The following is a 26,272-nucleotide window of genomic DNA, read 5'->3' on the forward strand; positions in this document are numbered from 1 at the left end:
CACTCAACTGAATGTGCCACCCAGGTGTCCCAAAGCCAATTCCTATCCTCAGTGGAACTGGATGGCTCCTAAATTCTTCCCCACTTTGGCAAGCATTTTAGCTTCAACAGGAAGCACTTGCTCCATGTTCAGAGCTGGCTGGATTTTTTTTTTTTTTTTAACAGCATAATTCATCCTCTCCGTCTTAGTCAAACATTTATTCACTATAAAATATTTAGGATTGAACTTAGATTTCTCTTTTTATTAATAGACCATCAAAGAGATAATCATAACCACAGGCATTGCTTTAAAATTAGTGCAGTTGGTAATGGGAATGGTGGTCTCTAGTGGTATTACTTATGAAATATCTTATCATTTCATCTTTCATGTTACAATCAAGGCCAAGGAGGTATTTCTCTTTATTCACAGCCAAATGTCTTTTGGCTTGTCACCTAGAACACAGTCTATTCTGAATGATCTTCTCTGGGCTCTATCAGAGAAAAGTCAAGCTTGAGGTGTCCTCTGGGTCTTTTTAACCAGGTGCATGGTGGATACATATTGATACATACGGATACATTTGGATAAATTTGTATTAGAGTCATATGTCAAAACCCTATATCTTTTTCATATAGGATTGTTCTCCTTTGAATGACCTCGATATGTGCTCCAAGTTTAGCAAATAATTTAAGGATATTCCTTATTACTAAAGTCATTTCACTTTGACGCTAGGAAGAATAAGAATAAACAAATCTTTGCCTGGTTTTAAAGTATGAGAACCGAATTCATAGTTTCTGAGTTTCTTTAAAATACCTTTGTTGGGGGGGCACTGGGTGGCTCACTTGGTTAAGTGACTGCCTTCAGCTCAGGTCATGATCCTGGGGTCCTGGGATCGCATCCCACATGGGCTCCCTGCTCAACAAGGAGCCTGCTTCTCTCTTTCCCTCTGCCTGTCACTCCCTCTGCTTGTGTGTGCTCTATCTTGCTCTCTGTCAAATAAATAAATAAAATATTAAAAAAAATACCTTTGTGGAGATTGTTTTCTTTACAATCTTTAAATCATGTTAACAAGAAATTGAATTTTACATTTCCAGAAGTTTCCTTCCAAGGTGGTATTTTGCTTTTTTTAAAATGTTTTGAAATTCTCTCATTTGCATTGAGTTTTTTTCATTATTATGAAGGATAGATACCATTTATGTATTTTAGTGGAGTTCTACTACACTTAAAAGAGCTTTAAGAAATCTTGTAAATTGTTACCTGAAGGTTCTTGAACATCAACTAAAAAAAGTATGTTCTTGTAACTTTTTAAAAATGTTAGAAAAATTCACATGTCGATAGGTATGTTTTGGGAATTCCTGAATGCTAAGTCTTCCTAACACTTCATTAAGTAATTAGGTTAAACAGCATTTTGCAAATGGAGGGAATGAGATATCTGATTTAACATGTGTCATCACTGACATTTCAGTTTGTAGGCTCTATTTTTAAGGTGCATTGCTCTCATTAGCAGGGAACTATTTCTGCTGTTGAGAAGGAAGCAGTAACTCTGGGCGGATGATTTATATGGGTCTTTCTGCCTACACAAAGACATCTGTGATAGCCAGGGCCACCCAGTTAATCAATGCCGAGGCACTGCCCTGAGTTTCCACCTACAACTGGCCTCTCTGCCTAACCCTGTCAGACCTTCTGCTCCCTTAAACCCCCAAACCAGAATATGGCTACTCAGCAAATACTCTGCCTACTTGGGGAATCTGACCCTGTAAGTCTACTTGAAAAAGATCTGCCTTGACATCTGAAAGCAGTTTTTTAAAAAAGCCCTGACTCTATGCTAAAATTTGAAAAGTTGCTCTTTTCATAGAAGGTGCAAAATGTAACATCCTCTCTTTTCAGATTTTTAACAGACCTTGGAAAATGACTTTTTTTTTTTAGAAAAAGATTTTATTTATCTGAGAGAGAGAGATCACAAGTAGAGAGAGAGAGAGGAGGAAGCAGGCTCCCCACCTAGCAGAGAGCCCGATGCGGGACACGATCCCAGGACCCCGAGATCATGACCTGAGCTGAAGGCAGAGGCTTAATCCACTGAGCCATCCAGGCAGCCCGGAAAATGACTTTTTAATGCCCTTTTCTCTGTTTATGACCGGGCTGCCTCAAGCTCACTGTGTTGGAATAGCCATAGGCCATGTATCTGCTAGCATGTGTGCCTGGTAATTTGTAGACCTGCATATATCACTCACAGTTCTTGGGTACACTGTGTAGAAGAACAAAGAACAGTCCTCTCTGGGAGATAGTGTGATGGTTTTATGAGATTGCTGGCTTATCTAGTGATCATTTTGGACAGGGCCATGTTTTCACAGGCCCCAGGGTTGCAAAGGATCTGGTTGTCAGAACTGAATATTTTAAAAACACCTCCTCTTTCTAATTCTCTGACTTCTTGAACCTGGTAGTTAAGCCCTCTCTTCTTGTCTAGGTTCCCCACTATGGTGACATTACTTTGTGATTTTTTTTTTTTTTTGCCAAAGGTATTAAGGTTTTTCTTTTTTTTTTAATGAAGGTTTTTCTAATTTGGTTTTTCTTGCACTGTTAACAGGCTATCAACTCTCATGTAGAAACTATTAATAGTTGCATATTTCATCCCCCAAATCCCAAACCTAACAAAAGCCTTTGTCTTTAAGATAGAAAATTTGGAGAGGCTTTACTGCACTATGGCTTGGAAACAATATAATGGAAAATGTGTCTTCTTGATTCTGATGGAACATTCCTTTGGTGTTTTATCGTTTAATGGATAATTACTCCTTTGAAGGCATTTCTTGTGTCTTTAAATATTTATTGTTTGAAATAATGCCAAATCCTGGTTTGTCCAAATCCAAAGCCTTAAGTGCTCTGAAACTCTGTTTTCTGAAGTCTGCAGGAGCCATTGTTTAAAGAACATAGTGACAGTGCAGAGGATCATAGGGGAAGGGAAGGAAAACTGAATGGGAGGTCATCAGAGAGGGAGAAAGACCACGAGAGACTCTTGACTATGGGAAGCAAACTGGGGGTTGCTGGCGGGGAGGTGGGCAGGGAGATGGGGTAACTGGGTGATGGGTATTAAGGAGGGCACATGATGTGATGAGCACTGGGTGTTCTATGCAACTGATTTATTATTAAAAAATGAAGACTGTTTGAAGAAAGGAAAAAAAAACATGGCAACAGAGTCAAGCCTTGTTCTTTGAGTGAAGGAGATAGGAAGCGGTGGCTCATGAAGACACCTTAGATCTCAAGGGCTAGGGGCACATCTTTTTTTTTTTTTTCCCCTTTAAGGTTGCCTTAAAAGCTTCAGGTAGAGCTCTGTGTACAGCAGACACCAAGTGTTGCTGACATCTTCTCTCTCTGATGTGGGGGTGCTGTCAAAGGCATTGAACCATCTTAGAACTCTGATGAGAGAGCCTTGAGGTAGGGATAGCATTTCAAAGGCTCCTCCAAGAGGAATGCTTATCAGAGCATCAGGGGTTGCTGTTGAAGTAATCGGAAACATGCCTCAAAGTGACAGGAAGAGAGCAGCATGTAGGAGTGGTCACACATGATGAAACTATGAAAACGAAGTTGGAGAGAGCAGCGGAGGTGTAGGGACACAGACCTAAAGGTCATGCTGGTGTTTACTTAAGTTGTGACCCTGCCCTTGTGCTCCTGCATGGTGAAAATGTCACTCTCAGCTTTACTTTCACATTTTGAAATTTTGGGTTGAAATATGTTTATTAATATTTGAGCAACTAGTAATTGATACAAAGTTAAAGGTTTTCTTTTTTTTTTTTTTAATTATGGAAACAGTTAAAATACTGTTGTTTTGGTGTTTGTTCCTGGCATAGCAGTTGGCAGCTAAAGAAAGAGGAGAGGCAGGAGACCAAATCATTGCTGTGGCTATGTCACCCTCTATTGTTCTTTCTGTCTCTTACAGGAACCCCTGTTTGGTTTTATATGCAAATTGCACCAATAAGAAATGAACATGAAAAGGTGGTCTTGTTCTTATGTACTTTTAAGGATATTACATTGTTCAAACAGCCAATAGAGGATGATTCAACAAAAGGTAATTTGCTTTTTCTTTAACTTAACTTTCCTTTCCTTTTCTTCTTTCTTTCTTTCTGGAGAGAGTGGGGGAGGGGCAGAGAGAGAGAGAGAGAGAATCCCAAGTAGTCTCCACACCCAGAGTGGAGCTGATGTAGGGCTTGATCTCATGACGCTGACATCATGACTGGAGCTAAAATCAAGAGTTGGTTTCTTTAATTGAGCCACCCAGGAGTCCCAACAAAAGGTAATTTTCAGATGAATGGCCACACTTAAGAATTAGGCTATTAAATATATAATTATTTAAAAATACATATTATTAAGAAAATACATTATTATTTAAAAAAAAAGTATAGGTTGAACTGGAAAACAAAATTTTACTGTGTGCTACTTCTTTTGCTTTACATTCATGCCAGTAATTATCCAGAATTGGTTTTATTCAGTCGTATCACTTGAATGGAAATAGCATGGCTATCCAAAGTAGAAGTAATAGGTAACTTAAATTATAATAAGAGACATAAGATAAGGTATAGGGAAGAGCATTATTAATTCAGAATCAATAAATGGGAATTTCAACAACTTCTACCAGGATGAGCTTTGGAAACACAAAATATAACAACCTGTGAGAGGGTTTGGGTGAAGTCCTTTTAACAGCACAATTGATCAGTTGATTGAATTTTGTTGAGTTGATTAGAGATTGATTAGTTGACTTTTTTCAGATTACTTTTCACCCTTTACTTATTCAGCTATCGTATTTTCTCTTGGGTACATGCTGTTATAGTATATGAAGAATAATTTTCTTATCAGAGAGTGGCTGGCAAAATGCCAGCATCTGGAATGCAGTCTTACTGATTTAATATTCAGGAGGAGAGTTAGAGGAAGCAGTAGTCAGTGGCATATGCTTTTATCGCCTTTTCTATGTAACTAACTCTCATTTTATTCTCTCCAGTTATGTTTAAATTAAAAACTGGTATCTGATAAATGAAGAATTTCAATTACTTTTAGAAGTTTTTATGACATGTTGTTTTTAATAATCTCAGGAGACTAAAAATGAAATCTTCCTCTTTGCATTTGGCATTGCCTTTTCTTACCTCTTTAAAAAAAAACTGGCACAAAAGTTTAATCTTTTCTAACTGAAATCGTAATTGTAGACAAATTTTATAGGCTTATTCCTTACATATGAATTCACGTGTATTATACTTGGTCAGTTTTTGGTCAGTTTTTGATTAGTTGTAAGAGGGAAATTTTATAACATATAAACCGTTTAAAGTATAATATGGAACGATTTGTTTGTGAATGTTTCTGAAAATGTGTACATTAAGTCATCTCCTAGAAGATTGAATATTCACTTTTGGGCTCATTCTACCTGTTCTTCTACCTTTACTCATAGACCCAGTGTCTAGAAGGTTTAGGATGAATTGAAATACTGTTTTAAAAAATAGAATAGTATTTAACCTAATAGTTAACCTAATAGTATTTAGTATTTAGTATTTAACCTAATAGTTAACCTAATAGTATTTAGGTTTAATGCTTGTTTGTTTTAAAATACAAGGTGCTCCATACAGTAGCAGCAGAATTTGTGTTCTCAAGCTTATATGGAACATTCACTAGATAGATCATATTCTGGCCATAAAATGCACTTGACCAATTTAAAAGAATAGAAATCTTAAAAGGCATTGTAGGTAGACCACAATGGAATTAAACTAGAAATCAGTAACAGAAAGAGAACTTAAGAAATCTCCAAATATTTAGAAATTAACCAATTTCTAAATAACCCAGGGTTCAAGGAAAAAGCCTTAAGATAAATTGGGAAACTAATTTGACTAACCAAAAATGAAAATACAAGTAATCAAATGCATGGGATATAACAAAAGTAGTGGTTAGATCAAAATGTATGTAACATTAAATGCATATAGGAGAAAAGAAGAAAGATACAAATTTAAAAACCTAAGCTTCCACCTTAGGGAGACAAAGAAGAGCAATTTAAATGAAAGCAAGCTGAAGACAAGAAATAAGAAACCTTAGAGCAGAAATCAATGAACTAGAAAATAGGAAAACATTAGAGAAAATCATTACAGCTCAAAGCTGGTTCTTTAAAAAGATCATCAAAGTTAATAAACCTCTAGCCAGGCTAACCAAGAACAAAGGGAGAAGGCATGGATTAACAATATCAGAAGTTAGAGAAGGACCATCACAACTCATCCCAAGGACATTAAAGCATTGTAGAGGAATATTTTGATCAACTCTGTAGCCACTGAATTGATAATTTAGGGGAAACGGACCATTTCTTTGAAAAACAAAATTCCAGAACTCACACTAGGAGAAATAGATAACCTAAATTATCCTATAGCTATTAAAAATAATAATTAATAAACTTCCAAAATAAAGAAACATCAGTGGATGTTTTTGTTTTTCATTTTTGGCAAATCTACAGTCTTTTCCAAAAAATAGAAGCAGAGAGAATTCTCCTCACTCGTTCTATGAGACCTCATACCAAAATATTCTATGAGACCTCATACCAAAACCAGAAAAAGACATTGCTAGAAAAAAACATAATAGATTAGTATTTCTCATAAGTATTCATTTAAAGATACTCAACAAAAATTGAACCCACATGACAACCAAGTGGGATCTATTCCACACATACAAAGGTAGGTTAACATGAAAAAATTTAAACACTGTAGTCTACCATTTCAACAGGCTAAAAAAAAGAAAGAGCATATCATCATATCATTTGACATAGAGCAAGCATTTGACAAAATCTAACACCCATTCATCGTAAAAACTCTTAGCATTGGAGAAGTGTCTGTTCATATCTTCTGCTCATTTTTTTTGTATGATTGTCTGTTTTGTGTGTGTTGAGTTTCAGGAGTTCTTTATAGATCCTGGGTATCAACCTTTTGTCTGTACTGTCATTTGCGAATATCTTCTCCCATTCCGTGGGTTGCCTCTTTGTTTTTTTGACTGTTTCCTTTGCTGTGCAGAAGCTTTTGATTTTGATGAAGTCCCAAAAGTTCATCTTCGCTTTCGTTTCATTTGCCTTTGGAGACATATCTTGAAAGAAGTTGCTGTGGCTGATATCGAAGAGGTTACTGCCTATTCTCCTTTAGGATTCTGATGGATTCCTATCTCACGTTGAGATCTTTTATCCATTTTGAGTTTATCTTTGTACGATGTAAGAGAATGGTCGAGTTTCATTCTTCTGCATGTGAACAGACTCTTCTCCAATGAAGACATAGAAATGGCTATCAGACACATGAAAAAATGTTCATCATCACTAGCCATCAGGGAGATTCAAATTAAAACCACATTGAGATACCACCTTACACCAGTTAGAATGGCCAAAGTTAGTAAGACAGGAAACAACGTGTGTTGGAGAGGATGTGGAAAAAGGGGAACCCTCTTACACTGTTGGTGGGAATGCAAGTTGGTGCAGCCACTTTGGAGAACAGTGTGGAGATTCCTCAAGAAATTAAAAATAGAGCTTCCCTATGACCCTGCCATTGCACTACTGGGTATTTATCCCAAAGATACAGATGTAGTGAAAAGAAGGGCCATCTGTACCCCAATGTTTATAGCAGCAATGGCCAAGGTCGCCAAACTGTGGAAAGAACCAAGATGCCCTTCAACGGATGAATGGATAAGGAAGATGTGTGGTCCATATACACTATGGAGTATTATGCCTCTATCAGAAAGGATGAATACCCAACTTTTGTAGCAACATGGACGGGACTGGAAGAGATTATGCTGAGTGAAATAAGTCAAGCAGAGAAAGTCAATTATCATATGGTTTCACTTATTTGTGGAGCATAACAAATAGCATGGAGGACATGGGGAGATGGAGAGGAGAAGGGAGTTGAGGGAAATTGGAAGGGGAGATGAACCATGAGAGACTATGGACTCTGAAAAACAATCTGAGGGTTTTGAAGGGGTGGGGGGTGGGAGGTTGGGGGATCCAGGTGGTGGATATTAGAGAGGGCACGGATTGCGTGGAGCACTGGGTGTGGTGCAAAAATAATGAATACTGTTATGCTGAAACAAGCAAACAAAACTCTTAGCAAAGTATGAATGGCAGTCTCAACTTGAAAAGGAACATCTATGATAAACGATAAACCTACAGTTAACAGCTGACTATCTTAAAGTAATATGTTTTTCAATAAAACATAAATAATTGTTACATGATTTGTGACCTAACATATTTTCTTCAGATGAATTTCTCTTGCTTTCACACTGAATGACAGTAATACTGAGTAAAAAGCTTTCATGTCACATCTTTTCCCTTAAATAATATTTGTATTTATGTTTACATTTGAATATTATTTTCTCCCTTTAAGTGTTTTCTTGACACTGCTGAAGTTAGGGGGAGTACTGTACATTCTCAGTTTTGATATGCTGAACATTGATGGTGTCAGTGTGTGTAGTCTATTTATGGAAACTGAAAGTTGGCAGCATTTTATAGTGAGATTGGGGAAAAGGTGCTAATATTGAATTGACTTTTATTTCTCAAGTTAATGCCCTTCCATTTATCTGCCTACACCTCCATCTTTGTATCCTTACATCAGAATCTCAGGGTTCTTCATCAGGAATATCTCTTAAATGCATATCTTGTTCTTAGAAAAAAAAAAAAAAAGCATTTGAGTAAACTCCAAACAACTCAGACCATTTCATTTTGAATGATATGCTTGATAGGCATGTAGATTAGAATTTGCAGGGAAAATCAGACCCCATTTTGAAAAGCATTAGAGAAGACTATATCTTTTCAGTGCCAGAATTGGTAGAGGAAGAGTTTATTTTAAGATTTTATTTATTTATTTGAGAGAGAAATAATGAGAGAGAGAGAAAGAGGGAATGGGAGGGAGAAGGTCAGAGGGAGAAGCAGACTCCCTGCTGAGCAGGGAGCCTGATGTGGGACTTGATCCCAGGACTCCAGGATCATGACCTGAGCTGAAGGCAGTCACTTAACCAACTGAGCCACCCAGGCACCTGAGGAAGAGCTTATTTTAAATAGGCTTTTATTTTGAGACTTTTCCACAACTTTCAACTATATAACAGATTACTGAAAAAGTATTGTATAATATAACTATGAATGCTGTATATGAGCTTCTTTCTATTATTCATATGAGCTATAAAATTAATATGAAAAATTCAATAGAAATAAAATATGACATTAAATCCTATTTCTGTCCTACTGTCTCTGTGAAGGTAGAAGTATAAGAAAGTATGTTTGGAAATCTTGGCAGAAAAAATGTGTCTCTCAAATTCTTAGGTTGAGTTAAGGAGACCGTGGAACTTTTGAGAAAGAGCAGACGAGATTTCATGATAACACTATAGTGTCGAAATGATTTAGGTCTGGAGCGTTGAATTGGGAGACGATAGATTTGTTTTTAATTTAACTCTGGGTACCAGAGTTACTTAACATGAGCCTACTTATGACTTGTAGGAAAATGCTGTTCCCCTTGTTTATCTATTTTACTGATTTTTTTTCCCTCAACCAAAAATTCTTATTAGACATACAGAATGGTGCAGGCACCTTGTAGGTCCTGGAGATACATAGTTCCTTCTCATTCTAATGGAGAAGAGGGAGACAGATAAAAACAATCAAAAGAAAACTTCCAATATATGTTTACTTATCTTCTCATTAATATAAAAAACATGGTTATCAGGCACCTGGGTGGCTCAGTCAGTTAAGCATCTGCCTTCAGCTCGTGTCATGATCCCAGGGTCCTGGGATCGAGTCCCACATCCTGCCTCTGCCCCTCTCTCTGTCTCTGTCTCTCTTGAAGAAATAAATAAAATCTTTAAAACAAAACAAAAAAAATAAACATGGTTATCACCTGAGAGGAAGGATGGTGAAGAAGTGTTGAAGGCGTGGTGAGAGAGAAGTAGGTATGAAATGGGAACCTAAGAGGGTGGAGGAGTGAGTGGGCAAAGGGAATTTGGAGCTAAGGTCTGCTTGGGCTAGTGATCATGAGTTCCACTAGCACCTGTGAGCATGATTATGTGTTTTGCTCCAACCATGTTTAGTCAAAAGTGTATAGATGAAGAGGTAATGAAGAGTTGGATTTCACCAGAGTTGGGTTTGATAAGGTGAATGAATTGAAAAGAATCAGGGCAAAGGATCAGGGAGCTGAGGCTGTTGCAAGGGACAATATACTAGGTGTTTGCAAGATTTTGAAGAAATAATTACGTAATTGAGTTCTATCTAGGACATAGGAAATAATATTGTAAGATACAGAATAGACAAGTGAATCCACACATTAGCAGGCTAGAACGGGACTTTTACTCCCAGAGCAAGGGTATTTTTACCATCTTTTTCCTCCCTCTCCCCCTTCCTCTTCCCTTCCCCTTCCTCTTCTTCCTCCTTCTTCTTCAGAGTTAGAAGACAATTTAATAAATTTGATGAAGGGCATCTGCAAATATATCTACAGAAATATCATGCTTAATGGTTGAAACATTGAAAGGTTTCCCCTTGAGATTATTAACAAAGAAGCAGTGCCCCCACAGCCACTATTTAGCACTTTACATTTGACCTTCTTAATGTGAAAAGGGGCCGGTTATTAGAGGAAGGGCCCAAGTCCTTCGAGGATTTGCCGTGGTTGGAATTGTTCAATTTCCTACTTGATTTGGTATTTTAACCAAGAAACTCAGATACATGGTTCAAAGACTTGAGTAAACTGGCTAATTCGGAATTTTATTTCTAAATTGTACCTGGGTTAGTAGCTATAACAGGATGGCAGCCAACCAATCTGAGTGCACCTCTTCCTCATAATGAATCTTACGGTACCAAAACTTCATTCTACATTGATTTTTGTTTCCCCTTAACAAGAATGGCACTGAATGATATCCATGATATCTCTGATTTCTACCATGATGGATGGTAGTAAAAACCATGGAAAGGGAAGGAATCCAGTTTTGATGGAGTAGCTACTGTATGTCAGGAACTTTACATTCTTTATCACTCTTCTCTATAATTCTGAAAATTAGTATCATTATATCCGTTTTACGGTTGAAGATCCTGACATACAAAGTGTGACTGATTGCCAGTCCCATGTTCTCTCTACTGCACCATACTGTCTCATCCTTTCCAGTGGAAACTTATTATTGTTGGTCGCCCCAACACCCTGCTCTCCTTTTTTCATACAGCAATTAAGCACAAGTCACGAACACTGATTCTGACAGAATTGAATTGCTTTGAACCAAGAAATTTACTGATAATAATTTAAGGGGGCAAAGAATTTTTGCTATCTTTTGTTCCTGGTACTGAAGTCTTGGAACTATTGCTTAGATAATTAGTCGATGGTACCTGATTCATCATTTGTGATAATACAAAGGGGAAAAACGACAGCCAAGAAATCCATTCTGTTGATTACCCATATGTGTTCTAAAAGAGAGGGCCAAAATCTCTGCCCATTTATCCTGTACGGATATTTTCAAACAGATTCCAAAACTGCCAAGACACTCACAGTGTGAAATATCCTGTGCCAAATAGTTATGTCATCTTCATGCCAATAATTGAGACAAAAAATTCTTATAGAATGAAGCTAACAGCAAAAATAGCAACCTTCCCCTGTGGGAAGCCAATGGTTTTCTTTAGAGAGGAAACAACAGATGAAAAATGAGTAATTATGCCATGTAGTCTCTTTGGCCAAGAGTATAATTGTTTACCTAAGCTTTTCTCGTATAGATTAGAATCTTGTGTTGCAGTCTAATAGATTGATTTAACTGCCTCTGTGACTTCCTCTTATTTTTAAGATTAGGCAGTGCATGACAGAGAGGTTAATTGCAACCCAATAGAGCTAAACTAATGTTTTATTAAGAAGGAGTTGGCATCTGAGCTTTTAGGAGAACGAATGTTCTCATAATTCCACGAACAAGTCATAGAGTGAGTATTAGGCTCTTCATATTCAGATGTCTGTTCACATTACCCTGTATCGACCACATCCAAGTAACATCAGCGAACTGTGCTGAATAATCAGTTACACCAGTGAGGTCTCTGTAAAGGTGAGATCAGTAAATGTATCGCTGGGAAAAGTTAGAACTGCTGATGTGTCTTTTCTTTTCTGACCTAGACAGCATGGCTGCTGAACTTCTTCAAAGTCTGACCGTATAGTGGGGGTTGATGACGGACCAACTGAACTAATTTAGTTAATAATGTAGGCCATTCCAGATGTGTCCAAGGACACAAGGGGATAGGCATAAGGAGATTCACTGGTGGTGATGTTAGGGATAGCGAAAAATCTAGAAACTACTTAAATGTCCCTGAATAGAACATATGCATGATCAGAAAAGAGCAAATGTCTAATACTTTGAGATGACAAAGGTGCAGGCAAGAATCAGTGCCGTAGAGGTGGGTCTAGAGATGGAGGGACAGAAGGGAAATGGAGGGCTATCAATTATGTTTCTTATAGGTTCTGTTTATTCAGTAGCATTTGACAAGGTACTCCGCTTAGAGTGAGGAGAAATGGGTGCTCTAGGGGTCTTGAAAAAAGATGCTAACTGCTTAGAACTGAGGACCATAAGAAAGCCTGAACCCTAACCACGATCCTAGGAAATGAGAGAACGCAGGCCGTCTGGTGATTTGTATTCTTCCATGTGTCAATGAATTTATTCCTTCAATATCTTTTAATTTTTTTCAGAATATTTTCTGGATAAACCTTATTGTACTCTGGGAATAAAAATGGGCTTCTTACTAAATCTGACACTCAGATGTACTAAGATGTGTAACATCACTTGTCTTAGAAAAAGGAAGCTTCAATAAATATAACATTGCCTTGTAAGTTTCTAGAAATATTTAGTGCAATTCTAATACCCAGTCAAAGTAAGAAAGAAAAATGATCACAGGAAATATTTCAGTTGCCAACATTGTTACTGTTATTTGAAGGGACCCTTACCACTTTTACCCAACAAAGGGAAACCATACCAAACCCAATGATGATAAAACAAAATGGGGCTTATTTTAGATCTGATTTTTAAAGTTACAAATAAGCCTTAATCAGTTAATTAATGGCCTGTTTTAGGCCGGGACCTGATCAAGTGCTGAATACGGAGAGAACAATAGTGAGAACGGATGACATGTTAACAACTGCATAAGTGTTGCTTGTGCCATGTGAGATATGTAGCTTATGGTGTGCAAGCACAGAGGAGGGTACTTCTCTTATGAGTGGATCAGAGAAGCTTCCGGAAGGAGATAGTGCTTTAACTGAGTCTGGAGGTACCAGTAAAGTTTTGGCTAGACAGGTGGGGCCAGGGGAAGCATTTCAGGCAGGCAGAGTGATATAGTGCATGAAGCCGGGACGTACTGAATATCATGGGATGTACAGAGAATTCCTAGCAGATTTAGTTATAGTTTTGAATTTATTATTTTTTAAATTTGCTACTGATTTTCATAAGGTTGAAATACAGAGTATTTATGAAGACGTAGAAGGAGATGAATGCAGAGCAGACCTCTGGGATCAGAAACTAAATCACCTGTATACCAAGGATATGCAACATTATCCTCAATGCCTCCAGGGATTTCTTAGAGAGTTTGAAATAGGGGAAGGGCATGGACCACGTGTGTGCTTTAGAAAGCACTTTGGCAGCAATGTAGAGAGTTGCTTGGGGAGTATATGGTCAGAGAGCAGATAGAGAGTATAGTCTTTTAAGATGCTGCCTCCTAACTTAGATGGAAGATGATATGCTCCTTGACATGTAGGGATGGAGAGAGGAAATTCAGCTTGAGTATTTATTAAAAAGTTATAGCCTATAAGGTTTAGAGATGACTGGATATGTGGATGTGCAGATAATAGTGAAGGAGGAGGATGAATTTTAAGTTTCTGATTTGGGCAACAGAAATATCGTGGGCCCATTCACCAAGTCCAGGAATACACGAAAAATGCAGAGTTGGAAATGGAGGGCGATGATGAGATCAATTTTGGGCATGTTGAGTGTGAGATGCCTGTAGAGTATCTTAGTAAGAGGTGGCTAATGGCTGGCTAGATACTAGATAGGTCTTGTGCTCAGAAGAAAAGTCTAGATTGGTGATATAGATTGCATATTTGTCTTTGACAATGATGTTAAGTTTGTTTTGTTTTGTTTTTTGTGTTTTTGTTTTTTTAAGCACATTACACAGGGTTAGTCTTAGGGTTACATTCCCAAAGGCTAACATTTTTTTTTTCTTCTAGTCACTAGTATAAAGTCCACTAATAAAGAATTAAGGGGCTTCTATCAACTGATGCTAGTTTACTTATTTTCTAATCCATTTGTTGCATACCATAGACAGAGCTGAATTGGTGAGGAAACACAAATCTTAACTGAAGTCAGAATTAGCCTGAAGAATGTTATTAAAGTATGATATCATCTACCTAGTAGAGTTTGAAAGACATTTGACAGGTGTCTTCCCAGGATTTCTTCCTTCATCTTTTGTCACATTGTCTGAAATTTTATTATTTCCTTTACAGTCATTCCTTGGAACCATCAGGAGTTTTCCTTGTTAAGGAACTGTTTGACAGATAACCTAGTTAGGAACAATAGCATAAAAATTATCAAAAGGTCTTAATGGAATCTTGAATAAATTAGAGTCTTTAGGATATCTTGAGAAAGGATAATTGAGATAGGACTGGAATGTGGTTAGTTTTGCTACACTTATTCACATCTCCTTGACAGTTCCTTGAAATTAATTATTTTAATAGTGGAAATTTGAGGCCTCAGAAGAAATTTCTTCCTCATTAAATTCACATCCCTTTCTCCCAGAAGTTAAAATTACTACTCTTTCAGAAAACAATATTAGAGATTCTCAATATTTAAGGAATGATCTTTAGATTATCACTGTAGTTGTTAAGAGAGAAATAACATTTGTCTATGTAACAAGAAAGATGGAAGTGTGGTATGAACCATAATAGGTGAGATTTGTCAAAATTGGGCTTCATTTTCTTATGCATATCTATCTCCACACAATGCACAATAGAACTGTTTTCATTAGGTTGTTCTACTAAATGTCCCCCACCCCCTACTTTCAGGGGCTTAACACAACAGAGGCATGTTTCTTGCTCCCATTACAGTCCAAGGCAGGTGATCCTTGGCATATGACAATCTCCCATGCACTGATTCAGTGCTTTACCTTTCCTTGGGGCCTTGTTGTCACTTGCATCCAGCTGGTAGAAAGAGGAAGAAAGTGTAGAGAAGTCTTACTTGCTTCTTATGTTGCAGCATGTGCATGAGTAGGAGTGACCCACATCACTTCTGCTCTTATTCCATTGATGAGAACTAGGGACATGGACATAGCTAGATGCAAGGAATGCTGGGAAGGGTCTTCCTGGCTGGGCAGCTGCATTCTGGTAACAAGTCTATATAATGCAAGGGGGAGCACAGAGTTTTGTGGGCAGCTTGGTTACTGAGATGACGTAATAGGTATGAGCAAAACACAAAGGTCATATATAGAAATTGCTCATTACTTTATAGCTGTACCTGAAATGTGATGATGTCTATGCAGAAATAAAATGCTTTAGATTGATACTTCTATTAGTGCTGGATGTTATGTGATTTCTGAGATCCTCTGAATATTAGCAAGAATGTTGGCTTCCATATTCATTATATGTGAAAAACTGAGACTTTCTCTCCTTTCTTTTAAGGTTGGACAAAATTTGCCCGATTGACGCGGGCTTTGACAAATAGCCGAAGTGTTTTGCAGCAGCTCACGCCAATGAATAAAACAGAGGTGGTCCACAAACATTCAAGATTAGCTGAAGTAAGTGGGAGACTAGCTTTCCTTCCCAAGATCGTGGGTGTGGTACATTTTTTCCCCCCAAATGATTCAGTATAGATGCTCTGGTGATTATTTTACAAGTCCTTATCTTCTCATTATCTTTCCCCTGTGGAATTACAGAAATTTAAAATGTATCTTTTTATTTTCTCTTATTTTTGAAATGGGAAACTAATTCATGACATCCCAAGTGGTATTTGTAGAGGGTGAGGTTTTCTTTGAGTAAATGAGCTAGGACGTTCACTCATCTCATCAGTTGATGTACGCAGCACACACTCTTTGAGAGTTTTCTCTGTGCCTGGTACTCTATAAAGGATGTGAAGACAAATAAGCAGTGGGCTCTACCATCAAGGAATGAAAGGTCAAGCCGAAGAAACTGATAATAGGATGTGATAAACAGAATGTTAGGGTGCAGGGGGGAACACACACAAGAGCATTTACCTAGATTTGGGGCTCCAGGGATGCTTACCTGAGTGAGAGGAAACCTGGGCTGAGTGAGTCTTGAAGGAAAAATACGAGACATGGGTAAAGAAGGACTGCAGGTCATTTCTGCCAGGGAGACTGGCATGTGCAAAGGCTCAGAGATGAGAAAGTCTGATTGACTTTGAGTATGAGTTCAGTGTGGGTGAAGTCAAGTGAAGGAAACTTTAAAGTGATATAGAGTGAAACAGTGGTTGATGTCCCATGTGCTAGGGAAATGATATGAACACATTTGTGCTATAGAGAATACCTCTCCAAGGGAGATTGGTCCCTATGGTTTCCTTTGCAATGCCATGTTTTTCTTGTATTAATTTAAAAACATGATTCTAAGAAGGGGGTCTATAGATTTCACCAGATTACCAAAAGGGATCTGTGGTACAAAAATGATTAAAAACTAGTGGCTGTGTGTTGAATGGGTAGATAGGGAAACTAGTTAAGAGGACTTAAGTAGTAAATCAGCTAGCCTGACCATGGCTTTCAGCAAGGAACCCCAAAATGGAAGTGGGCAGATAGCAAACACTCCAAGATTAGAGTCCACACATTTGTTGATAGATAAGACTTGAATATGAAAAAGAAGATGAGTCCAAGACAACTGGGTAGATAGTGCTGTTGGCTAAAAAAATGGCAAATATAAGAAGAGAAGAAGGTTTAGGGGCAATGGTAATGAGCTCAGTTTTGGGCATATTAGGTTTAAAGTGCCTGATAGGAAATCTGAGTAAAGATGCTACAAAAGCAGAGGGATTTCTGGGTCTGAATTGCAGGCCTTGGTGCCATAGGACTAGATGAAGTTTCCCAAAGAAAGTATATTGAAACCAGAGAGAAAAGGAATTCAGGACAGAGCTCCAGGGGAGCTAGAAAGCTTTGTTGTTCACATGCCTTCTGTAATCATCCCTTGTCCTCCTCATGTGAATGACGCCAGAAGCTAACTAAACTACAAAAACTTGGCTGAGCACTTAGTGGGTGCTCACAGAATGTTCTGAGGTAGCTTACCGAAGAAGAGAAAGATGAAATTCAATATTTATGTTCATCAGTTTGCTCTGCTGGAGAAAAGTGAGTCGGAGAGCTCCAGAGTAACTTTCTGAACTAGTGGCAGATATTAAATATGGTTTGGAGAGGGTTAGGAAGTAAAGTATGTTCCTTGAATTTGGAGGGCTCTGGTGTTTTTCTTGGACCATCGCTAATGGGGCACTTAGAAGGCTTCCTGCTCTGAATAGTACTGTTAGCTTGAGGAGAGATGAATACTTGGATGTGCAAACATGTTTTTAAAAGTCCTGGTAAGATATTAACATAATTAAATATTAACTACTACTAATAATCACAATATTTTGAAAGACAATATGTAATCAGGACAAGATTTAAAGCAGGCTATTTGATACAACTTCCTTTGTCAATAATGCTTATTATAAAGTACTACTTGGTTTTAAAGCTTCCTTATCTGCCTTGAGTTGTCCCTTTTTTCTACAAATCACACAAGTGGAGTGGCTTATTTCTGTGACTGCTGTCTTTTATAGTCATGATTACTTCTGGGTCTTAATAATACCTTATTCAGAGTTATTCTCTTTTCTGTTATACAACTGGGCAAGAACAAGAGGAAGGAAAAGAGGAAAACTTTTTAACTTAGTGCCCCGAAACACTCATTGGTTTTTTCTTCTTCTGCATCAAGTGGGAAGTTTCTTTCCCCTCGATAGATTTTTTACTTTTATTTTTGAGGAAATTTCACTCCTTTTTCTTCCCGTCTGATTTTGTTTGATTTTTGCATCCCCTTTGGATTAGTGATAGTTTCTTTATTGGTCATCCCTAATCACAAAACTGACTCAGACACAGAACTGTTTTCTATCAGGTCATAGGCTTGATTTCAGAGATCATGAAGAAATAATGAGATTCTCAAAAGATATTTTATCTACATGTGCTCTTGGTCCAAAAGTTGTGACCCAGAAGAAGGAACAAGTTAGCAACGGGATATTATTTCAAAAAATGTTACTCGGAGTCAGATAATTTGTTCAACCTGACAGTTTGGATTTGCTATTCAAGTTCAGGTTTGCAGTTTTCCCAAGACGTACAAATTTTATCACAATGTCATTGGCACACCTATGTTTGGAGACAGTTCCTGGTTTCAAAGATCCGGGTGTCTCTGCAGGCAGTTCATCAGTTATCCACAGGAACTGACGTCCCACAGACTAGCTTCAGCTGTTCACTTTTACAGGGGGGAGGAGATATATATCTGTAGCAATGTCATGTCCATGGTCCTGATTCTATTAGTGTCAGTGCTCTCAGATATTCAGAGAGAAGGAACGTGTTTGGTTTGGTACAAAAATATATCAGAAAATGTGTTTTCATCCCACGCCACCTAAGGCTCATCACTTCTCCGAGTACAAGTGGAATAGCGTCCGTAGTGAGATATTGAAGGATTGTTACTCAGGGCTTTATAAAAGCGCCCCAGAGTCCAAGTGAAGATTAAAGTCGTGCTCTGCATATGAGAGAGATCCAAGTGTAAGCATGAGTGTCCTTTTGTGGCAGATGCCATGCTTCTTCCCCTCCTTCCTCTCGGCCTGCTTCTCCTCCTCCTCCTCTTAGAGCATTTCTGGATCCTTTTACATATGCAAGTCACTGTCTGAAGAACTGGGTCCTGAATGTTTAAGGAAATATCAGACAAGAGTTTTACCTTGGACTGTACATTATAATCACTCAGGAAAGGTGTTGGAAATAAAGATTGCATAAGATGAATTTTAATTATTGTCAGGGTGGGGGGCATTTCTAGGTATGAGTATATCATCATTTAAAAATTTTCTCCAGATGATTCTCTCTCATTTGTAGCCAGATTTAAGGGAAACTAACCCAAGGAGTGATCCCATTCCAACTCTAGAGATGACATTGTACATCCTGCCAGGGTGCTGAGCAGGGTCGACTTGTCTGTAAGCAGTGTGTGGGACCACAGAATTTATAGGGGTCCATGGGGTGTTTGAATTTCTATTAACAGTAGGAGGAAAAATTGAATTTTTAGGTAAACAAGTTGGATTTATAATATTTATTCTTCTTTGTAACAATACACCTATAAAATGCAATTTTTATTTTGTTTTTTTATAAAAAAAAGGGGTCCAGGGAGGCAAAAATGCCTAGGGCCCATGAAGGTCATAAATGCACCCTGGCACTAAGTTGATTTTCTAAGTCTGATTTCTTTGTGCTTCAACTATAGGCTGTGTAAATATAGATGGTAAAATATTAACATTGACTATGAAGAAAATTTTCATGTTGAACTCAGTGAAATTGGAATGGATAGACCAGTGGCTATAAAGAGAAAGAGAAGCCATGATTATGTATGATTCTGTCTACATAAAGCTCTATCCCAACACGAAGCTTACATTCCTGGTAGGAAAATCTGTTGCTAAGGAATTTAAGACCCAATGGGAGAAATAAGGCTAGGATACTGATAATGAGGACGAATACATAAAAGTCTTTCTAAATAGTTGTCATAGCCCCCAAACAAAAAACAGTAGTGAAAATACACAACTAATGAGAATACTAGTGATGTTTTTCACATTTCATATATTAATAATGGGTATTATATACTTAGTTTTCAGTTACATAAGTTCCATGCACAAGAGAAACTTTTCAGGATAATCCTCAAGTTTCAAGGAGTGCTAGTTTTGTTTTGCCTTGTGGCATTTGAGTTATGTGCTAATAGGCATTTTTGTTTATATCTATTCTTATATTCAGATATTTAATGCATTTATAACTTTATGATAACTTTTTGACTGCTACCTTCTGGATCCCATTACTCCTAGAGACACTGAACACTTGGGTATATAAGATGACAAAGCTGCTGGAAATATTTATCAAAGTCCCATTTACAAACTCCTTAACCTGTAGGTTTACTTAGCCTTAGCTTCATTGATGGCATGGAGCAGAACTCTCTGATTCATTCCTTCAACTCCTTTTCACAATTTCCAAGGTCCAGGTTCTGGAAAGCAATACAAAGTCTGTGTTACTTTTGCCCAGGGCTTCCCAGGCCTCTACTCTTGCTCTGTCATCTGCTTTTCCCCTTCTTCTCTTTAGTTAGACCTGCTTAGAGTAAGTCAAAGTTCCTATCACCTTGTAGTAAAATTTTTCTGTCAGTCAAAAAGGTATGGAGAAGCAAGCCTGAGTACTTAGCATTTTTTATTTCCCCAAAGTGAACATGTGTCTGGACAGGAAACAATGTCTGGACAGTTCTATAAGTACTGATTGAAGGGAGAATAGGAAAAAGCAGGCTATAACATTTACAACCCTGATATCACTGTGCCACTCATTGGACCCCTTACTGAATCCCAGCAAGATCACCAGCATTGTGGTCCTGGGGTTCGGGGAGGACATCAGTATCAAAGTTATGTTCCCTGAGGTGCTAAATATGTGTGAAGAATGGATAATGGTGAGTCACCCACATCACTGTTGGACAGTCAGTTAGAGATGTGTGATTTTAGGAAGGGTTGCAAGTAAGTATACAGAAAGCAGTCTCAGAAGTGGATGTCCAGCAGTGCCATGGATCATTGTTGGTGCGGGAGAAAGTCATCAAGAGGATGTGACTGCTGGCTGATCCCAGAACTGAACCCAGGCAACTGGAGATTCCTTCCAGTCCTTGGAATGTACCCTCTGCCCACAATTCCCACAGTGGGAGCCATTTTCAAGGACATAGCCTTGAAAGAATAGGATGTTGTTGAGGTCATTTGGACTGTTTGTGACTGGATCCAGTTAGGGTATCTACTAAGTTTTTAAGATTCCGGTGGGTGGGTACGGAGGTCCACTTGTCTTACCATTTCCTGTGACAAGCCTTGTAACTATGTTCCCTTGCTTATTAAACCACCATCTAACGATCTGGAATGGTCTTTCCTTTTCTTTGTCCTCTCCTTGTGCCTGGTGTTTGGGGACCAGTTTGTGAACCAACAGTTGGCCAGTGGAGAGAAAGCCAGATACAAGAGCAGACAGATTAACTTCCTTTGAACTATTTTTGGTACAACTCAGAAGACAGGGACAAAACTATAGGGTGTGACTGGTCTTGAAACCAGGAGTCATGAAAAATACACTGTGGTTTGACTTCCAGTAAGTTTGAATTCATTACCAATTGCAGAGATGTCCAAGTCATTTATATACACATTATCTCTCTTTTAGGTTCTTCAGCTGGGATCAGATATCCTTCCTCAGTATAAGCAAGAAGCGCCAAAGACGCCACCACACATTATTTTACATTATTGTGCTTTTAAAACTACTTGGGATTGGGTGATTTTAATTCTTACCTTCTACACCGCCATTATGGTTCCTTATAATGTTTCCTTCAAAACGAAGCAGAACAACATAGCCTGGCTGGTGCTGGACAGTGTGGTGGACGTTATTTTTCTGGTTGACATTGTTTTAAATTTTCACACGACCTTTGTGGGACCTGGTGGAGAGGTCATTTCTGACCCCAAACTGATAAGGATGAACTATCTGAAAACTTGGTTTGTGATCGATCTGTTGTCTTGTTTACCTTATGACATCATCAATGCCTTTGAAAATGTGGATGAGGTAAGTTTCTTTTTTTTCTGAGTACTGTGGATCATGTATTTTGAGAAAATTAAGATAAAAAGAGTTTACAAATAATCCAAACTTCTTTTTAGCAACCACTTTTAGCCTTTACCCTACTTGCCATAAATTATAATATTCAAATGACTTTAATTTTCATCTGCTTCTTTTTCATGCTTTCTGGTTGATAATACCAATTACTAGGACAGTGGTTGTTGTTCAAAGTTGCAGTTTGAAAAGGTGGGGGTTGTGGTTGGAGGAGGTGGAACAGAAGAAAAGCAACAGCATTTGGGGGTCAAATAACGTGATGAATTAGGTAATTGATTAAAAGAGATGAAACAGATGTATTTTCTTTGGACAACAGATGTGTTCTATGCATCTATAAAACTTTTGACTCCTCCTCTCCAGATATATATGGTAGCAGTGCTTGAGTTAACTAAAAAACAAATAAACAAAAACAAAACAAAAAAAACTTCTATGGAAAATCCTCAAATTTTTGCCTTTTTGATTTCTTCTTTATAGCCTTTGTTTTAAATTTTGTCTAAGTACATTTATGGTTAGAGACTATCTTGGATGACTTCTGATGTCTGGTCTAGTTCAAGGTTCTCTTCATTAAGTATTATCTGCACAACTAGAAATACTTAAAATGTGGAGGCACCTGGGTGGCTTGGTTGGTTGGGTAGATGACTCTTTATTCCAGCTCAGGTCATGATCTCAGGGTCCTGGGATTGAGCCGTGCATTGGGCTCTGCATTAAGTGGGGAGTCTGCTTGAGGAGTCTTTTTCTCTCCCTCTGTTCCTCCCCCTGCTTGCATACTCTCTCCTTCTAAAACAAATAAATCTTAAAGGAATACTAAAAATGTGCAATATCTTTTTTTTTTTTTTTAAGATTTATTTATTTGTCAGAGAGCATACAAGCAGGGAGAGCAGAGGGAGAGGGAGATTCAGGCCTCTGGCTGAGCAAGGAGCTCAATGTGGGACTCAGTCCGAGGACCTTGGAGTCATGACCCGAGCTGAAGGCAGACGCTGAACCAACTGAGCCACCCAGGCATCCCTAAAAATGAGTAATATCTTTTTTTTTTTAAGATTTTATTTATTTATTTGACAGAGAGAGATGACAAGCAGGCAGAGAGGCAGGCAGAGAGAGAGGAGGAAGCAGGCTCTCTGCCGAGCAGAGAGCCCGATGCGGGGCTCGATTCCAGAACCCTGAGATCATGACCTGAGCTGAAGGCAGCGGCTTAACCCACTGAGCCACCCAGGCAAAATGAGTAATATCTTAAAAGACCACTTCATCCAGGGCTTCCTAGCTTTTAACTTAATAGTGGATGATTTTCAACTTGCTACAGCAAGCTAATAGGATGCAACCAATAATCTCAACTAATAATGTAAAAATGAGTCAATATAGAATGCATCTATTATTAAAATGTGTTTGTAATGATGATATTACAAATTTAATTTCCCCAAAGATTCTACTCTGTCCTTGTAAACTGCTCAGATGGAAATCTCTACTATGTTGTTGTTACTCTATGTATGTTGGAAGATAGATAGAAACTATTCAGTGACTTTTTTCCCATAAAATTTCTACACTCAATTAACTTTAGTAATATTAAAAAAAACGATTTTCCTGAAAGTTAAGTGTAGATACTGTTTTTTTGATGCTGTACGCATTACTTTAAAAATTACGGAAAAAAGAGGAATTATAGTAAATTGTTTTCTAATTTCAGATTCCATTTACATGCTTTTAAAGGTAGATTTATTTCTTTCTTATTTACCTTCTGGAAGGCGTTGAAAGGAGTTAATTTTGAAAATGTGAAATATGATAAGGAGATGATAAGCAGTATATATTTCACTTCCTGTATGAATTAATATATTAAGATGAACAGATTAAGATTTCAGTTATTTAGAACATAGTCATAAAGATTTGAATAACAATCAAAAGATTGGTTCAGTTTATAAATAATACACTAAATATTTACAAAATAATAAATGCGTTTAACATAATGTATAAATAGATCAAGAGATCCTCAGCCTCCTTTGCATATTAAAATGCAAAGTAAATCTACAAACTATACTGACCTACCATTTTCACTTTTCACACTGTTGTAATAAAAACTTTGTTAACACACTAAGTTGGTGAGTGTGGTAGCTAAGAAGGTACACCGTTTATATTGTCTTTCATGAAAACCTGCTGTCTGGAGCTCAGTTCATAGCTTCCTGGAACCTGCTCTTGGTTTGGGAAAACCAATTGTTAGCATCTTTTTAAAACTCAGCACTCATTCAGTGAGTCATCGCACTGTCCCTCTAGTAGCTTGAAACTGACCATCGTGGGAGTATTCAGAAAGCCCAAAATGCTATAAATAAAGGCGTTTTGTTTTGTTTTGTTTTGACTGACAGCTGCTGCATTTTCTGATCTGCTGCAGTTCACAAACTGAAGCCATGTTTCCTCCAGGCTACTTTTAGCCAATAATTAAGGATGGTGGTAATATTATAATTTAGTCTAGTCCTATTCAATGCAGAACTGCTCTAACGAGAAACTTTTGCTCTGGGGCTCCCCATTCACACATTTCAGAACTACATTTTGGTTCAGAGGCTCCTACCTCCTCTGTTTGTCTTTCCTAGACCTTTCTCTTGTAAAACTTGCACACCTAACCCTGACTTGGCAGAACTCCATAGGGGACCTGCACTGAGCGACGGTATGGGCACGCTCATACATTGCTCAAGGGAGTATAAGTTGGTAAAACCTCTTTGAAGGAGGATTGACAATATCTCATTTTGAAAAAAATAAAAACTCTAGAGCAAACCACTTTCAAATTATTTAGGGAATTCTTTTGTTATTTGCTTCCATGTCAGCAAACAAGATTATGTACAAATATGCTATTTATGGTGGAATCTTAAATCTACTATGGTTGTTTTCCTGTACTTTCCACTTTCCTGAGAGTTAATAAACAGCTGGATTTATTGTTTGCTTTGTTTTTTGTACTTATCGCCAATTCAAACTCTAAGCTCCCTGCCTGTGGTCTACATCTTCTCTCATTACATCGATGCAAGCAGTAGTCGATCAACATCATTTTCTTAAAACAAATCTTTCTTTACTGCCCCCTCCCACATGATTGACTTTGGCTAATTATAATATTCTAGGCTAGAGATAATTAGGATTTCTGACCCTTGTTCTCTTTCTGAAAGTTTGGTGCATCCTCTCTGCCCCAGAGTTCTGAGACTTTCTGACCACATGCCTTAGTGTGGGTCTGTTTTCATCCATTTGGCTGGGCAGTGACCGTGGCCCTTTTCAGTCTGGCAAAGTGTGTCTTCTGTCTTCATTTCTTTCTCCTGTGATGATTATCTCCACCCTTCTTCCCATTTTTTTTTCTTTTTTCTTGCTGGAGCTCCTTTTTTTCAGATACTGCACCTTTTGGACTAGTCTAATTTTCTTTTTCTTTTCTCCTATTTTCCAATGCTTCCTATTTTTGCTCTCCCATCTGGGGGATTTCCTCAACAGTATTTTCTCACATTCTTTGTCCCTAATGATTGTTTGTGCTTAAAGTCTATTTGGCTTGATACTAGCAGAGCTACATTAGCTTTCATATAGTATTTAGTATATATATTCCTATATTAAAATTTTTTTATTTTTAGATTTTATTTATTTATTTGACAGACAGAGATCACAAATAGGCAGAGAGGCAGGCAGAGAGAAGTGTGTGTGGGGGAGCAGGCTCCCCACCTAGCAGAGAGCTCCATGCGGGGCTTGATCCTAGGACCCCGAGATCATGACCTGAGCCGAAGGCAGAGGCTTTAACCCACTGTGCCACCCAGGCACCCCTTCTGTATTTTAAATTTTATTATAGATTATTATACTCCAACTGTATCTTCTATAGGTAATATATAGATTCTGAGAGTATAACTACAAGCTTAATCTGTATATTTATCAAAATTAATTGCATTTTGATTTAGAGAATATTCTTTTCTACTTTAAAATGCTTTTTCTTTCCTTTTCTCTATGTTTTATTTCCTTTTTCTTTTTTTCTTCCATCTTTTGGATTGAGTTTTTTCTTTCATCTACTGGATTCCCTCTACGAGTTTGGAAGTTTTTTTGTTAATTGATTACTCTTAACATTTTTATTTATTTTTTTTAAAGATGCTTATTTATTTATTGAAGAGGGAGAGATCACAAGTAGGCAGAGCAGCAGGCAGAGACGGATGTGGGGGCAGGAAGCAGGATCCCTGCTGAGCAGAGAGCCCAATGCAGGGCTCCATCCCAGGACCCTGAGATGATGACCTGGCCGAAGGCAGAGGCTTAACCCACTAAGACACCCAGGTGCCCCATTTTTAGCATCAATATGTGGCTTATTAGTATCTTTACTTGCCTCCTAATTAGTATCTTGTCTCCTTTTACATTATTATTGTCTGGTATTTTGCATCTATATTGTTTTTAACTTTCTTTTCTAATTAATATATTGTTGTCTTATTGAATTCCAATACTTAATTAGATATACCCACATGTCTGCTAGTT

General features: G+C 37.8%; 1 protein-coding gene across 2 annotated transcripts in view; it reads left to right on the top strand.

Moving 5' to 3' along the window:
• KCNH5 (potassium voltage-gated channel subfamily H member 5) overlaps positions 1-26,272 on the top strand; it is a 313,865-nt gene that overhangs the window by 45,315 nt on the left and 242,278 nt on the right. For both annotated transcript variants that reach the window (XM_082734149.1, XM_082734150.1), the window contains exons 4-6: positions 3,908-4,036; positions 15,624-15,739; positions 21,377-21,769. In XM_082734149.1, the coding sequence (XP_082590275.1) occupies positions 3,908-4,036; positions 15,624-15,739; positions 21,377-21,769 (638 nt within the window). The remainder of the gene's footprint in view (positions 1-3,907; positions 4,037-15,623; positions 15,740-21,376; positions 21,770-26,272) is intronic.

This window comes from Mustela nivalis (genome assembly GCF_964662115.1).
Source record: "Mustela nivalis genome assembly, chromosome: 6".
Classification (NCBI taxonomy): domain Eukaryota; kingdom Metazoa; phylum Chordata; class Mammalia; order Carnivora; family Mustelidae; genus Mustela; species Mustela nivalis.